At 27.1% G+C, this 18,303-nt stretch overlaps 1 protein-coding gene across 1 annotated transcript in view; it reads left to right on the top strand.

Annotated features, from left to right (window-relative positions):
* The first annotated feature begins 264 nt into the window (after positions 1-264).
* LOC100208324 (diacylglycerol kinase epsilon) overlaps positions 265-18,303 on the top strand; it is a 33,164-nt gene continuing 15,125 nt past the window's right edge. The window contains exons 1-2 of the mRNA XM_065803399.1: positions 265-1,016; positions 15,516-15,661. Of these exons, the coding sequence (XP_065659471.1) occupies positions 437-1,016; positions 15,516-15,661 (726 nt within the window). The 5' untranslated portion in view covers positions 265-436. The remainder of the gene's footprint in view (positions 1,017-15,515; positions 15,662-18,303) is intronic.

Here is an 18,303-nt window from a genome sequence, read left to right as displayed (position 1 = left end):
CAAAAAATTTGGCTACAACTGTCTTAAACGTGAGAGCAACAAGTTGTTAAAATAATATTTTTACTATTCTTAACTAAAATTATATCGTTCGATAAATTATAAATTTCATACAATACTTTTCTCTTAGCGTTGAAAAATTACGACCTTATATTATTTGCAACTCCTTAAAGAAGGGGGGGGGGGGGGGAGGTGTCAAAGTTTATGGTGGCAAGACCATAAAATCGGTAACGGTTGTTAGATTTTGTAAAAGTTTTCCCGGTAATTTTACTAAGTTTATGCGCCAATTGAAAGTGAATAATAATAATTTTAAAAAATAATATAAGGCTTTCAAAGTGAAAAAAAAGAAATGAATAACGCTATATGTGAAAATATAAAAAAAGATTACTGTGTGTATTTTACTCAGGGCTAAAAATATGTAATAAGAAATTTGCTAAGCATGAAGCTAACTGACGATGTTGTTACTTTCCTGGTATGGTTGGAACAGCCAAAGCAAATAATATTGTTTTCTATATTTTTCATATTGTTATGCGTTATTATAACCAAGCTTTCAAGTCGACGTAAAAACCGCCATAAAGAGTTTCGTGTTCGTGACTCAGGAAAAGGTCATCATTGGGTTCATTCAGACTTTTTAAGCAAGCCAACCTTTTGTAATATTTGTGAGTTCTCCCTAGTTAGAGGTGTTTTTTGCGATGTTTGTTGGATTTCGGTTCATGACGAATGTGAAGTGGATGGCAATAAAAAATTAGCTTGCAAGGTAACAAGTTTATCAAAATCAAAAATGTTCATGCGACACCACTGGATTAAAGGTAATTTAACTCTTTGCAGCGTATGCTCAGTTTGTAATCAATCATGTGGTGTTGAGCCAAGGTTATGCGATTACAGATGCATTTGGTGTCATAAAACTGTTCATGAAGGTCAGTGTTATGCTAAAATGGATGTTGAGTGCACATTTGGCGCAATACAAGAAATTATACTTCCACCATACTGTGTCACTTTAAAGACAAATGGTTGGAGAGGTAGGTTTTTAAAAAATTGTTTAAATATATTTGGCTAAAATAAAATAAATATTGTTAAGTACATGAATTTTTTCTCCTAATTAATAAAAAAGTTTGATGCATTTTTATTGCGGTTCCAAAGCGCAACAAAAAATATTCGGTGTTTGACTATAAACACGTAATTTGCATGAACTTTACTCTCGGAAATTTTTTTATATTTAAGCTAGATCCTTGAGGTTTAATTAGTTCAAATAATTAAACCTCAAGGATCCAATTAGTTCAACTTAACTTCTTTCCAACCATGTGTATAGAGTACTAAGTTTTATATGGCTTCACTTATAAATTATTTATATCTTGAGTCCACTATTAATAAAAAAAACTTGCCGCTGTAATGTTTTTTCAAAAGAAATTTTTGAAGGTAAGGATTCCTAAGTACCAAAACACGTCAAATTTGTTAGAAAATTTACTTACAGTTTAAATAAGAAATAAGGATCTAATGTAATGGGGAACTTTTTTAACATTTATGTTAATTCTTAACATTTAAAAACTTTTAGATCAGTTTATAAAAAAAAAAATTGTTTTAATTGCCCTGTGAAAAAACCAAGTATTGCCTTTCCTCTATTCAAATTAAGTATTTACTGATGTTTTCTTGAATAAATGGTACTTAAGATTTTTGAGTAGAAATTATGTATTTTATGCTTTTTTTCCTTTGCGTATTGTTTGTTTTGATTTTTGCGCTTGATTTTTGATATTTTCTTATTTCATTTCGATGCTGACTTTTTGATTCATTGATGACTCTGATTCGTTGATGACTCAGACAATTTTCCGTACTCAAGTATGAGGCGTTTTGTCAAAAAATCATTACTTTTTTCAGTGCAAAAAATGCAATAACTTTGGATCCACTTAACTTCTAAAGTTGAGAAAGCACTAGTTTTTAACCATATTAATCATATATAAATATATGTCAACAAAAAAATCCAGTGGAATGGCTGACTATTACATATTTGTCTTATAAGACTTTTTTTTTGCCTTATAAGACTTCTTTTTGCCTTATAAGACTTTTTTTTTTACTCTAGTAATATAATGGATAATGATTATTTAATGCACTTTATTTTTTTCAGAAAATAAAATTTATTGTAAAGTATAAATATATATATATATATATATATATATATATATATATATATATATATATATATATATATATATATATATATATATATAAATATATATATATATATATAAAATCCCGTATGGATCCCTAAATCCGTATGGATTTAGGGATATTTTATTAGGGATATATATATATATATATATATATATATATATATATATATATATATATATATATATATATATATATATATATATATATATATATATATATATATATATATATATATATATATATATATCCCTAAATCCATATATATGAATGTATCTATAAAAAAAACATTTAATAGAAAAATACCATAGTTACAATGTTATTTCTTATTAGGTCAAAATGCTACATGTTGTTACATAATATGTTACGTCTTGGTTACGTAAAAATAACGGACATTTTGCACGTAGCGTTACGTTACAGTGTTACGCAAAATGTAACACTGTAACGTAACACTATGCTACGTTACAGTGTATGAGATGTAGATTTAAAGAAATGATGAGTGAGAGAGAAGTCAAGTTGGTAAGAGAGATTAGAAAGTGTCGAAAGATATTGCACAGCATGTTAGAATGTGCAAAGTATACAAATAATTGTCTAAAGCTAATTAACTCAATTAATGTAAAGTTTATGTCATAAGAAACATTGACATTTTAACATACAATTTTGCTTGTGGGTTTATAAAAACTTGTGAAGTATTATGCTTGCATTACAATAACACGTTTTCCAAAACTATTGTAATTAAAAAAATTAAAAAAAAAATTAACCCACACTTGTGGGTTACTTTTTGAAAATACTTTTTAAAGGGAAACATAACTTTTAAAGATTTAAAAGTAACGTAATGAAAAACATAAAAAAGTACCTTTAAAAGTTAAAATAACTTATGGTACTTAAGCAATCTAAGGTACTTATTATCTTTAAAAGTATAATCAATCGAGACGTAGTTAAAATACGTCACAAATATAAATTTTTTTATGTTACATTACGTCTTTTTTTTTGTGTAACAAATGAAGTGTAACAAATTAAGACAAAACATACTGTAAATAAAATATATGTTTAAGACGTATTTTAGTTACATCTCAAATTTAGATTTAGTTACGTTATGTTACGTCTCAATTGGTTACACTTTATAAAGTTAAAAATATATATTTGAAATGTAATGTTGCGTATTGAGACTTTTTGTGACAAAGTAACCAATTGAGACGTACCTATTTTACTGTAAAAATAAAATAGAAGATTTTATTTTTATAAAAATAAAATAGAAGACAAACATTTACTGCATAATCAAGTTTATTTACTTAATATTTAATTAAAAATTAGAGAATGTAACCTTGTTACCAATTGTAACTGATTGAGACGTAACTTTAAAATGTTATAGGGGTATCTACTGTTCTTTTATTTGTCTTTTTTTTTATTTATTTAGGTTTTTTTTCTTTCTAGTTCTTTAATCTTGTACTTAAATTTTCTTCTTTACTTTCTAATAACTCCTAAGCATAAATAATAATCAATTGAATATTAATTTTTTTTTTTTCAATGTTCAATTGATTTCGTTTTATGTCAAATTTATTAGCATTAGTAAATCTTTTTGAGGATTTTTGGGGAAGAGGGCTTTACATAAACATGAATTTTATTAATGTTAAGTATTAAGTCTTGTAGTATGGTTGTCTAATATTCAATCAAAAAAGTAAGGTGATACTAAATAAAATGGAAGTTTCTTCACTTTTTATTTAGCAAGTTCTTTTTTAAAATACGTTGTGTTTTATAAAAATGATTGTTTTTAACTTCTTTTTTTTTTGTATCAAAAATTTGTGTTTAAACAACCTTTGTATTGTTATTGTGTCTTTAATATTATTATTGTGCTCTTTATGTACCACTGTAGACTGAGAGAGAACAATAAACTGTTTGTAATTAAACTTTGAATGAATTAGTTTAATACTTAGAGCTGTTGTCGTTATGTTTATTGGTTTTAAGTAATGTTTTTTTAAAAACTTTGTTTACAATAAGTACATATTTTAAAGAATATTCATACTTTTTGAATATAATTTTTATCATTAAATAAATTTTATAAATTCATTGTGTAAATTTATTATTTTTTGAAGAGTAAGTGGCCAAAGCCCTGGCTAAGTACAGAGTTTTTTACAACCTCAACTTTGCACCTGGTTAAATAATAATATTTGAGGGCAAAAAAATAATAAAAACAATAAATAAACAAGACTTTAGTTTATCCGTTTCTTTATTATCTGATATATTGTACATTTACACTGTCACACAGAAAAGACAGCAAACCTTAATTTCTTAAATTTTAAGTTATAAACAATTAACTAAAACATTATTTTATTAAACAATTTGAAATATTTTAAGTATCAAGTTTATTTTACCTATACTATGCTTCTTGATCATTTTTATAAAAAAATGATTAAAACATTTTCCAACACATGTTGTGAAAAAATTTTGATGTTATAAATAAATTTATACCAAGAAAAAACCTTGATATTATAGTTGAAGTTTGATCTTCTTATTTTAGTCTGCGGATAACTTTAAGTCTTTATATTATACGCACTTTTGCAGTCGCAGTTTACAGACATTTGCTTCAAGTGCATTTAACTTTTAAGAGTTTTAGTATACAACCCTCAGAATTAGGGTCGGCATTTGACTTTGCTGACCTACCTGCAGACCTAAAAGTGTTTGAGATTGGCAATAAATTGCCAACCTCTTTCTATGTTTTATGGTAACCCTTTTGTGTCAAATTTTTTTGCTGACCTGATGCGACCCCTAAGAGTTTAAGGTCAGCAATTTATTGCTGACCTCATTTTTCTTAATTCCAAGGGCTGATTATATAATGTCAATTTAAACTTTTGAGAAAATTAAAAATGTAATTTAAAGAAAGCTACCACTTTTTTGCATTAAAAAAACTTTATTAAATCCCCTCATAAATTTTTTTTAAAATGAAAATAGGGTATATTTTGCTGTCATATTCGGGTATGTTTTGCTGTATTAATAAGAGATATTTTGCTTTAATATTAAATAATATAACTTTTTTTGACTTTCGTGTTTTACATTCCGTAGTAATTTTATACTTGTGTTTTATACTTTGGAGTAGTATTTTTATACAGAGGTAATTGAAACATTGTGTTGATTATAGTAATGTTTATAGAACAATTGTTTTGCACGTTGAAATAATTTCAAGAATTTTTTCCAGGAAATGAAATTTTAGGAAACTTATATACTTTATGTTTTGATTAAACAAAAGTGGGTGAAAAAATAAAGCTGAATGTAAAAAACTAGTTATTGTGGTTCTAAACAATGAAGGTTATTCAGCACAGAAAATTGCTTCAAAAATCTATGTTTCTTAAAATACAGTCATTAGAGTGTTGCAAAGAAAGCGCGGAACTGGCTGTAATCAGTGTCGTCATTGTTTATGGGGGCCTAGAGGAACGCTAAATCATGAAGACACATTTATCTGTGTTCAAAGTAAAAGAAACTGTAGTCGAAATGCTCCTGAAATTTGCCATGAACTTAATTGCATGCAGAAATCAACAGGATCTGTTTCAACCGTTAAACAATGTCTTCTTTACTATCCAAACTAAATAAAATTTAAAAGATTGAGATGTGCAAAAATATATAAAGATTGAACAATACAACAATGTTTCAAGTTGTATTGTTCAAATGTTACAACAATACAGTTTCAAGTTTTGTCCTCAGACAAATCAAAGTTGCGAATTTTCAGAGAAAAGCGTTGACATTATGTTTTTCAGTTAATTGGAGAACCCATGATAAAACAATGTGATCCCAACAGACAAGATAGTGGAGGGTCAGTCATGGTCTGCATAACATGCATGTCTGTAAAGAAAAAGAATTGTGGGTCACGGATTTTTTCGAACAGGATAACAATTCCAAACGCATTTCTAAATTCTGGCAAAGTCATATCGCGTCCACAAAAAAAAAAAAGATCTAAAAAATATGGAATGGGTTCGTCTGTTGCTTGATTTAAAACCAATCAAGTTGTTGTGAGGCAAGTTAGAGAGAAGTAATAGAAATATGCAAAAATAATGTTACTTTAAAAATATTTTTAATTAAAAATTTATTTCATAGTTACTATTTTGTTTATACAAAAAAAAATTACACTATCTTCACAACTTGTTCAAGTTAAACTTCTTTCATGGTTCCATTTTATGTTACAGTTATACTATTAATCTCGAGTTTTTTGATCATAAGGATATCTGAAGTTAAGATAGTATCAGTTTTGATACTTAATGAAATCTATTATCTTTACTTGTAATGTTTTAATAACTGTAGCAAAGTTTAAAGCACGTATGCAACATAAATAGAATATTGTGCAATTTTATTTGTATTTTTAATAGATTTTACAGTTGACTCTTGATATCTCGAACTTCTCAAGAAGTCAACTGTATGTTTTGTGGTACATTATGCATGTACAAATTTATGAGGAATGTCACTGCCCTAGTCCAAGCTTAATCCCTACTAAAATATAATGCATTTACTCAGATTTTATTAAAAAATAGGTTAAAGTTTGTAAGCGTAGGATTAAAATGACAAGCAGCTGTAAGCCACATTAGAGCAAAATAATATCAAGTTTTCTAACAGTAGTATATTTACTGTCTTATCTAATCAAGTTTTGTTTCTTTTGGACCACAAAAGAAGCCACTGCTGAATAACCAAGTGTCTCTTAGGTCATGTATCTAGTAGGTCATGTATCTAGTAGGTCATGGACCACCAACATTAAATTGCTGTTTGGAGCAAATCAAGTTCAAAAAATTCTAATTTATTGCACACATTTTATTAGGTTGCTGTTCTTTGCTCATTTTTTTTTCCTATGCAACATAGATATTTAAAAAATTGAGTAACCAATACAAATTGATAACAACATAATTGAGCAAGGACAAAGTTTTTGTCATATGACATAGTCAATGGCAGCCTTAATAAAAGATATATATAAATTAGGGGTAGTTCAAAAAAGAAAATTTTCAAATCTAAAAAACCATCCCTCCTAAATTTGGGGCAAATATATAAAAAATGAGCCTCAAAAAGTTAGAGCTCTATCGGATCACTTTTGACCCCTCCCCCTCCCTCAAGTCAATAGTTCAGAAAAAAAATGACTGAAAATTGGTCTTTTTTAGGGCATATTGAGGCGTAATTTTTTTTTATTTTCAAATTTTTTTTTACTATTATATATAGACCTAAATTTTAGTTTAAAAACATGGTTTTTTTGTTACCTCTCAAAATTCTTTGTTTGGTGGTATTGAAAATCATGAAAATTAGTAATTTTTTGAAATTTTTCAGTTACTCCTATTGTTATATATTTATATTTTGGTGCAACTTATTTATCATTTTGATTTTACTAATAGTTTTTATTATAAAAGAGGCAAAACTAGCTATATCAGGTAGAAAAGTTTTTATTAATGCTGGATTTATTAAATTAATATATAATCAACAATTTAAACCTGTGCCAATACCGAATATTATTGCTTGTCCCCTTAAAAAAAATTTTTAAGGTGCTCAAATAGTTGTTGTGATTGTATTTTGTCTAAAATAAAGTGACCCTGGATTAAAGCTGGCTTTAATATTTTAACTGATTCAAGTTTAGTTAAAAAAATTTTTAACATGCGTAAGTCCTATTCCAACTTGAAGAAAAATGCAAAAAGACGAACTATAGATGATTTGACTAAACAAAATGGGTTTGAGATCGAAATTAAAAAACTTTTATGGGCTGGTATATCTAATCTCAAAAACATGATCAGTAAAGATAAAAAAAGATCACTAAAAGACAAGATTGAAGATTTAAAATTTCTGGAAGATCAAGAAAGTGAAAGAAAGTTATTGGTTCAGAGGATATTAAGTATAAAAAAAAGGTAGTCAATGCTTTTAGTTAAATAATTTATCTCTGGTTTAACCTCTGTTAATTTATTCTTTTTTTTACTGATTCTAAAATTAAAAACTAAAACTATAATTTTTCTGTAAATTAGACAAAAAAATCAGGAAGAAAAATTGTTCATAGCCTAAGGGTTTGATAGATGATATACCCAGCAGCAAACTAATGGACTCAAGTCTAAGCGAGGACTCTTCAATCGAATCTGATTTTGGTTCAAGTGATTGGTATCAATTAGAAGTCTCTAAAACCCAGATACAGTAACTGCAAAAATTCCAAAAGATATTTATGCAGGTAATTTTTCACTTACTGCTACAGTCTGTGATATATTGCCAAATGTTTTCTAAAAGGTAACAAATGCAATTCTATACCAATCAGGTGTTGATCTTTGAGAAATTAAAGAGGAATGGAATAGCTGTTTTAGTTAACATTAATGGAGAAACTCACTTATTTGGAGTACCTCTGCTAGCATCATCCACTGGTGTAACGAATTTAATTAAGGAGTATCAACTTATGTCAAAAACTAGAGGAATATGCTTTGATACAACATCATCCAAAACTGGGACAAATAAAGGATCAGTTTCCAGAATATCTAAAGAACTAGATAACGTGATGTCTGCAGGCTATTTGGAGAAGATACTAGGTATCTTCTCCAAATAGCCTGTAGACATCACGTGACTGAATTAAGAATGCTTCATTTTTGGAAATTAGTGACCAATGACAAAACTAATGGACCTGATAATCCTCTTTTCAAAAAGTTAAAAAATAATTTTGAAGAATCTAATTTTAATTATAATCCAGTTCAACTGTTATGATTTGATCGGAATAAGGTTAAAAGCTCTCTTTTAAAAAAGGCAGCTAATAAGTCATTGACATTTTGCAGAGCTTATGTTGGTAAACCAGGTATTATAAGAGATGATGGAAATGAGCTTGCAGAATTAGTTGTCACTTATTTATCCCCTTTTACATATAAAGTAAGAAAAACTGGTGCTATTCATCATGCAAGATTTTTAGGAAAAGCAATTTATTATCTAAAGCTTCAACTTCTATCCAATCAACTTGCGTTTGTTCAAGAAAATGATAAGCTGAAAACTGAAATTAAGTATATAACAAAATTTATTGTTTGCTTTTATGCAAAATGGTATCTACAATATGAGGATTCCATTAAAGCTCTATTTCTTGATCTTACGGCCATACATCAAATCCATCTGTACAAGAATGTATGTACAAACCCAATAGCTGTTGATGCTGTATTAGAGTCTCAGTATAAGCATTGTTGATATTTTGATTCAACCATGATACCTCTAGCTTTGCAGGATGATGAGTTAGCATTAGAGGAGAAGGCAAAAACTGCATCAGCAATTCTGTCATTTGATATGTCTAGCTCTGACTACTATAAGCCTGAAAACAAAGTAAAAGTTGATATCAAGGAAATTTATAAAATGGATACAAATTTTGGTAAAAAACCACCATCTTTGTCTGTTTTAGTAAATGATTTTTCTTACCTGATTTTTGACATGATTGGGCTTGATATGCAAAGAGATAAAGACTGGCTCTCACTTCCACCAAACTATTGGCATATTCAGTCATGCTTCGAAAATTTTCAAAATTATACTGAAACTTCAGGGTTAGGGTTAGGGTTTTTTTTTAATTGATTTGATTTTTTTTTAATTAGCTTTAATGAAATGAAAATGAAAATTTTTTGATCCTAAGGATATTTGAAGTTAAGATAGTCGCACTCTTGATACTTTAGTGATATTTTTCTAACATTATCTATTAACTCAAGTAGAGTATATATGTAGAGTATGTTTTACAAGAGGAAAACTATCTGCAAATGGTCAACCAATAAAAACTGCATTTGTTTGTCAATTTTGCTTATCTGACCCATGGGCTTCTCTGAAAAATCTGTTTTGAAGCTTACCATAATATTGTTGATTATTCATTGTAGTTTGTTTTGTTTGTCGGATAAGTCTTTTATCTTATAATTATTTTTTTGTTTTGTGTTAAAAAATTTATAATTAAAGTTTTTATTTTGAAAACAACAAATATTAAAAAACTCATATTTTTAAAAATTCTCCGTTTCTATAGTTTTTTTGACAAACCTTTTATTTTTAAGCCATTAACTAGTTTTGTGATTAATCAACTGTTTTTTTAATAAGTTTTAGTTGTTTGAAATATATTTTTTGATTTTTTAGCCAAAAAGTGAAATTTTAAATGTTCAAATATCATTTTTTTTAGTAATGTCACATCTTAATGAAGCAATACATAAGTTTTGTTTTTCGTAAAAAAGAAAATTTTTGTATTTGCTTATTATTTTAGTCATAGCAAGGAAATTTTTGAGTCAGAAAATTTTAGCACTAAAGTCAAAATTTTGACATGATCCATTCTGTCTAAAAATTATATACAATGATCTATATTAATATCAAATTCAAGTTCTGGAGTTGTTTTATTATACTTGTTGTTAAATAATTCCTAATCATCCTTCCAGAACAGCTTTTTAATAATTTGGTGAAAAATTTTCAATTTTTTAAAATTTTGTTTACATCGTTACACAGTTTTATTTAATTATTTTTGTATAACAACAGTATCGATTGTACTATGCATCTTATACATCTATTATCTGTACTATGGATATTTTTTTAATAACATCATCAATTATGTAAAGAATACTTGTAAAGGAATTAAGGAAATCTTTAACATCAAACCTTCTACTTATACTAAGTCTTTTAGTCTCAAAATCAATGAAAATATCATCTCAGATCATACCAGTGTTGCTAATGTATTTAATAACTACTTTGTGAATATTCAAGACTAACTACTTGAAAATATTGTTCCTTCTTAATGTGTTTTTAGCAACTTTCTTAATATACCTAGTACTAATTTTTTATTAATCCCGTGACTGAAGATGAGGTGTCAAATCTCATTAAAGGTAAAAGTAATAAAAGCCTTGGTCCCAATAGTCTACCAACATTTCCTATAAAGCTTTTTACCTCATTACATTATATCCTCATTAATTATATTATCCACATATACATTATATTCAAACCTCATTACATTATATTTAAGACTAACTACTTGAAAATATTGTTCCTTCTTAATGTGTTTTTAGCAACTTTCTTAATATACATTGTACTAATTTTTTATTAATCCCGTGACTGAAGATGAGGTGTCAAATCTCATTAAAGGTAAAAGTAATAAAAGCCTTGGTCCCAATAGTCTACCAACATTTCCTATAAAGCTTTTTACCTCATTACATTATATCCTCATTAATTATATTATCCACATATACGTTATATTCAAATCTCTATGTACAATGATTAATAATTCTTTCAAAAATGGTATTTTTCAAAAAGTTTTTTAGGTGGCCCAAGTAATTCCTATACGCAAAATGGGTTCAATTTTCAACTTAATTCTATTCTTTCCAACTTATGTAAACTGTTTGAAAAAGCAAAGACTGTTCCAAAGACTTTAGCATTTTTTGGAGAAATATGAATGCCTTTATAAACACCAGTATGGTTTTCGCAACAAACACTCAACAACTCATTTATTAATTTATAATAAAAGAAATAACAGAGAAAGTTAGACAAGCCATCAATAATAAACACTTTGCATGTGGAGTGTTTATTGACATAAAAAAAGCATTTGATACAGTTGAGCACACAATTCTCCTAGAAAACTGCAAAACTATGGTGTTAGAGGTATTTCTTTTCTCTGGTTTTCCTCTTATCTTTGTAATAGAACACAATTTGTTTCAATTAATGGTATCAACTCAGATCTAGCTAAATATTAAACGGGTATCTCAGATATGCTTGTCAAGTTTAGGGACAATCTTAGCAGCTAACTCATTTCCAAAATAAAGCTCTAAAGTTAATTTATTTCCAACATACTAATTCAAACTGTACGATACTCTATTTTTTATCTAAAGTCCTTAAATTTTGTGACCTTATTCAGCTATCAAATATTTGTTAGCGACCAAAATCATAATAATCTCTTACACTTACCAACTTTTTGAATTGTAATTAGTGATGTAAATTATCCGGTAAAATTTGATTCAAAATTTACCGGAAATTTTAAATTGAAGAGGGTAAATTTCCCTTTAAAATTTACCAGAAAATTTTACCTTCGCAACACTAATTGTAATTATATTCTACCAACTTTAAGTTATCTGTACCTAACTCCATTCCCAACTAATATCTCTTAAATCATACTCAAAATATAAAGCTGCTCTCTTTAACTATTTTTTAGAAAAATATTGTTTATAAGTTTTATACCTTTCTACAACTTATTATTTATAACCCTAACTCTGAGCTTCTACTTATCTAATATTTTTTCTCTTTACTGTTGTGTAATAATTTTAAAATCTTTTGTTAAATTTATTATTTTAATCTTTCTTAAACTAAAATATTTTCATTACTATTCTCTTCATCGCTATTATTGTTATTAATACTATATTTTTATCATAATAAATATTATTATTCGAACTGTTGTTATTTTTGCTATAATTATTTTTATATTATTGTTTTTGTTATATTATTATTTTTGTTGTTATTAATGCACTATTGTTGTGATTATTATTAATATTATTATTATTGTTATTATGTTTATTGTTACTATTACTATTATTGTTATTATGTTTATTGTTACTATTACTATTATTGTTATAATTATAATATAGTATATATTTTTTACAATTTTTACTATTATTTTTATTCGCTATTATCACTATCTTTATTTTTATTACTCCTACTTGTATTTCAATTATTATCTCCATTTTATTGTTATTGAATTTGACAGGTATTTTGACAGAATTATATTGCTATAGACAAAAAAGCACCACTATCACTACCACTGCCCCCAGTTACTTTCTGTTCCATGTCAAGGCCAAAAGTAAAATTTAACAGGTGTTTACTTCATATCAGTACTTATTACTATTTGTAAATACCCTTGATGTAACTTTATTCATAATATATTTGATTTGATTACTGTTTTATTACAATTTAACATTTAAAAGGTAATACTTAGCTACAGTTATTGATGTCAGTTCCATTATAAGCTGTAGTAAATGAATGTTAGAAAAGCTATAACATAAACTTATATTTTTATTACTTTCATGTGCCAAATTAAATGCATCTTTTTTGGGGTTAGTGCAGCAAATGAGTGGTCATAAACTGCTCTTCAACATGTAAGGAAACCAAAACTGATAGGTTTTTTTTTTTTTTTCACACAGCATCAACTTATTTTTACATTAGTGTTATTTTAACAATTTTTTATTTGTGCTATGTACACTATATTACATGTGTCATATTTTTATTTGGTTGCTATGGATACCTAATTTTTGCATAACAACAGTATTGATTGCTATTTTGTTACATTTTAACATTTAAAAGGTAATATTTTACCACTGTTATGAATGCTAATGTCATTTTAAGCTGTAATGAATGATAGAAAAGGCATAAAACATAAAAGTTTTATTTTATTAAATAAATTTAAAAAAAAGCTGAGCTATTTTTTGTTTTATTAGTAATATTTTCAGACATGGTAATCACAAAATTGGATATGCTCATATTTTTATGTGAAAATAATAGCATTAGCATTTTTAACTCTAAAGCTCATGAACAACTTTTAAGCTATTTAAGTTACAAATTAAAAGTAGATTTGTCATGTGTTAGCAGTGATAAATTTAATGAATTCACCAAAGTGTATAAAAAAGATTGAGAATAGCATACAATAATAACACTGTATTTGAAAAAAAGTTTGTAGATTGGTTAAATGAGAATTATATTGCTATAGACAAAAAAGCACCACTATCACTACCACTGCCCCCAGTTACTTTCTGTTCCATGTCAAGGCCAAAAGTAAAATTTAAAAATGTAGACTCAAAAAGCAAGCATAGAAGAAGTCTGGAACTAGCAGAGTCAAGAACATCAGAAGAGCTAATTTTATCAGCTATTCATCTTTTAAAGCAAGAAGGCCAAAAGATACATAATTTCTAGGTCAAATGCTCAAAGTTGAGTCAGGTGGGTGTTGCTCAGTGGCAACATCATATTCTCCTACAAAAGCTTTAGCTATTTTACTTAGTTGTGGGTTATCTAAGTAGGACTATCAAACACTAAGAAAGGAAGTAATGACTGTTAGGTCCAACATTTATCCAACTTACAATTCTCTAAGAGATGAAAAAACTGTATGCCACTAGAAACTGAAATTGTAGTGTCAGACTATTCAGCTGAAGTAGGTCTTCAAGTGCTTTTAGATCATACAGCCTCTCGTTTTTGCCTGTTTCAAGAAGAAGTAATTGATTCATTTGATCTATCATTACATTGCAACACAAAATTGGATTTGATGTTAGTACTGGGTAGTCCATATACAAGCCGATTACATCTAATGCGGGAAAGATACCTTGAAAGTCTATTTATCACATGCCTTGTTACACTTGAACTATCTTGTTATATTGATGGTTGTAAACAAATAATTTGGTACAACCATAAGCCCTCTTCAACATTGAACTGAGTTGTGTATGATTTTTTATTTTATGCATGTGTGTATGTTTTATAAATTGTTGATGTATTTCAAATTGTCAATATTTTGTTGCACTATTTTTTGTTTTTATTATAATTCTAAATCTTTACCTAAAATTAATTACCTAATTATTTAATATGTAATTGTTATTTAAAATAGGACGGTTGAAAATATGATGAAAGTTTATTCAAAAATCCATTTATTTGTGTGTAACAAAGAAAAATATCTGGTTATTAAATAATATTGGTATCCATAGCAACTAAATAAAAAATTATGACTTTTATATAAATTGCGACCTCTATATTGGTACTTATGCCAAATTTAGTGAATATAATACTCCTATTTAAATTAGGTATCCATAAATTTAGGTATCCATAGTAACCAAATAAAAAATATCCTCCTCATAAGAAGAGCAAATCTCATATTGATGCACAAACTAATTATAATCTATATAGCACACATTAAACATCTGCAAATACCAAGTATATGTTGTTGCTAAGCAAAATATATAGTACTCATGCCGAATTTAGTAAATAAAGATCTAATATTTAATTAGTTATTAATTTTGTTCATTAAAAGTGAATTCTGGCCCACTGTGGAATGGAATGTTGTAAAAAATATCCTGGGAGTGAATGGGTTAGTGTAGTTTAAAAAAAAAAAGAGTGATGTTAAACATTTTGTTAAAAGTATCAAGATGCATAATTAGTTTGAATATGTCTTATCTATTGTTTCTCAATTATATAAAAACAGAAAGATAGCCTCTAATATACATACTCATTTAAGCTTTCATTGAGAAATTTTTTTGTTTGAGACAAATGAACTTGTTTCAAAATGTTAATTGTTTTGACTACCTTTTGAAATCAAACTGATTTTTAATATTGAATTAATAGAAAATGTAATTTTTTTCTCTGTTGAAGATATAGTTTTTTTACTATTGATATGTTTTTGTTTTTTTTAGGTCACAAAAGTTGTGTCATAAAAGAAGTTAGAAAACCAAATTTTAAAAAATGGCGGCCCATTTTAGTGTTTGTTAATCCAAAGAGCGGCAATAATGAAGGCTATAAGTTGTTGCGAGCTTTCAGAGGAATGTTAAATCCAGCTCAGGTTTTTTTAGTGTTATATTTTATTTAGGTGCAAACCCTCCCCTATGGTTATGGCAGCGTTTAGTTAAGTTAGAAAACTACTTTACTTTACTTTATACAAACTGCAAAAAAGTTTTAACTGAAAAAAAAAACTTTGATGAAGTAAATGTATTTAAGGGTTGTCCATAAAGTATGTATGCAGTTGAAAACTGGGTGGTAAATCCATTAAAAATTATATGTAAGCCTGTCTTGAGTGTGTGTTGCTTAGGGATGGGATGTAGTTGAAAATTATTCAAAAAATGTTATACTCTCTCCTACCTAAATGTTGGGGATAGGAATAGTAAAAAAAAAACACATTTTATTTTCAAAGCATTTTAAATTGTTGTTGTAAAAAGCAGTGTAAAACATTAATAAAAGAGTACTGCAAGGTTGTTTTGTCAATATAAAATGCTTGTGACCAGTATAAAACAACCTCGCTATGATGTTTTTTTTGTTGTTTTATACAGTTTATAACAATAAAAACATGAAGCATTTTGTATTGTCAGTATGAACAAGGTTATAAAAATCATTATTTTTATTTTATATTCCTGAAGTCTTTTCATTTGTTGTTAACTTTATTACTTTACTTGTTATTATCTTTAATATGTGTCAGGCTTATATGCGATTAAGAAGCTGTGATTATTAACTGTTTATTCGTTTACTTTAACTCATTTACTTTATCTATTTTGTTAAGAAAGTAGAAAGCAGGGGCTCAAAAAATTAAAACAGAACAGCGAAAAGAAATAAAACCACTGGGTGTGCTTTATGAAAAAAAAAACTGTTTTATATTAACAACATTAACAAGCAATAAAGTCTGACAAATATGTTAAGAAACTACTATAGCTAATAAAAATAAATAAATAAACTCATCTGTATCAGCAGCACTTCAAAAACGTATTTATTGATATCACAACAATACTCCAAAATTGTTATGTTAAAAAGAGTTTCAATAAAACACAGTTTTAAAAGCAGCTTTAAAAGTAGGCTGGGAAGTGGGTGTGATCCCACTCTATTTCTGACCACTCAAATTATATTTAGTTGTGATATAGAGGTCAGATATAGAATGCGATCGCACCAGCTTCCCGACCAAGCCTGATGTGTTTCAATTGTGATATTATACGATGATTATTTTAACTTTCTTATCCTTGTATAAAGACAGTAAAAATTTTAAAAAACAGTTTGCAAAAATGATATTAGTAAGGTATTGAAACTTTATCTGATATATATCTTGATAATGATAATTAAATAAAAAATCTGTTTACATAACTCTAAGCTAAATGGTCAGCAAGTTATTCTCTTTTGTTTTTAATATTGTGTTATTTGTATGTTTTTATTTTTGTTGTGTACACATATTTTTTCATATTCAACTTCCTGAGGCCCAAGGAACTGCTATAGTTGAGGGGGCCCTCTTTTTTTTTTTTTCTTCCATTATTTTTATCATTAATAAAAAAAAATCTCTCAACCTTATAATTGTCAAGCATAAATTTTAAAGTGTGAAATTACCGCACGGAGAATCAAGATAGAAGTAGTCTTTTAGGGGTAAGGTAGATTTAAAATCTCTCACTTATCAAGCAAGCTCTCTATCACTACACCACTACCACATACTTGAATTCACCTTTCTTTAATTTTTGTAGTTTAATTCAAAACATTATTCAAAATGAGACAGAACTTGATAAATTTAAAGCAAACAAAAACACAGTCGTAAATTATTTTTGTAGCAATTATTCATCATAGTTTAAATCTTAATTATATTGAAGTTTTATACATTTTATAAGTTTTATATATTTATACTATTTTTATAAGTTTTAGACAAGTAAATTTGTTGCTTCTTTATAAGAAAAGATACATTCTTTTGAAGAGCGTATGCTTTTATTTGACATAACTATGACAGTACATGCTTCTTGCTTTATTTTTTGCATTTTCATAACAGATTATTTTTTAAATAATTTTTCAATATACTCTCAAACTCAACTGTCGAAGTCTGTGCAACTTGTTCAGGACTTTAAGTTTATTTAATAATAGTAAACAATTCTGCTAGTTCTTATAAATGTGCTTCTATTTTATTACAATACAATTGAAAACTGCTGGATATTTGCATTTTGTATGAGTTACGACAGCCGTTTTTATTAGTAAAGATAATCTGTAACTTCAGTTTTTAAAAATTTGTATTTTAAAGAGTAAAAGAAAAAATTAAATGAATAGAATAAAATAGTTATGACAATGTTTATTATTTTTACTTTTTTTTATTGAATAAACATTTTGATAATTTTTTTTGATCATGTTGAGGAGAATCTTTTTCTGAATAAGATGATAAAAAATTTTAATACAAAATAAATTGTTTTTTATATGAAAGGTCAAATTTAGGTCGTGTAATTATTATTGTTTTTTTTTAAAATGGGTATGAAACTCTTTGAAGTGAAATTTCTGGCATTGAACTTAAAATGTATCTATAAAGTATAAAAATTAAAAGTGATATTTCCTGTAAAAAGTTATGAGTTAAAAGCGGAAACGGTGAACTAAGGGGTTGAATAAAGTACGCCAATTATTTGCTAATTACTCTTTTCAATTATTTGCAATTATTCTTAAAAATGGAAACAGTGAGCTATGGGGTCGAATACGCAAGTT

The sequence above is a fragment of the Hydra vulgaris genome, chromosome 08, assembly GCF_038396675.1.
Source record: "Hydra vulgaris chromosome 08, alternate assembly HydraT2T_AEP".
NCBI lineage: Eukaryota > Metazoa > Cnidaria > Hydrozoa > Anthoathecata > Hydridae > Hydra > Hydra vulgaris.
Note: the sequence above shows the minus strand (reverse complement) of the source record. Positions and strands in the feature narration are given on the sequence as shown.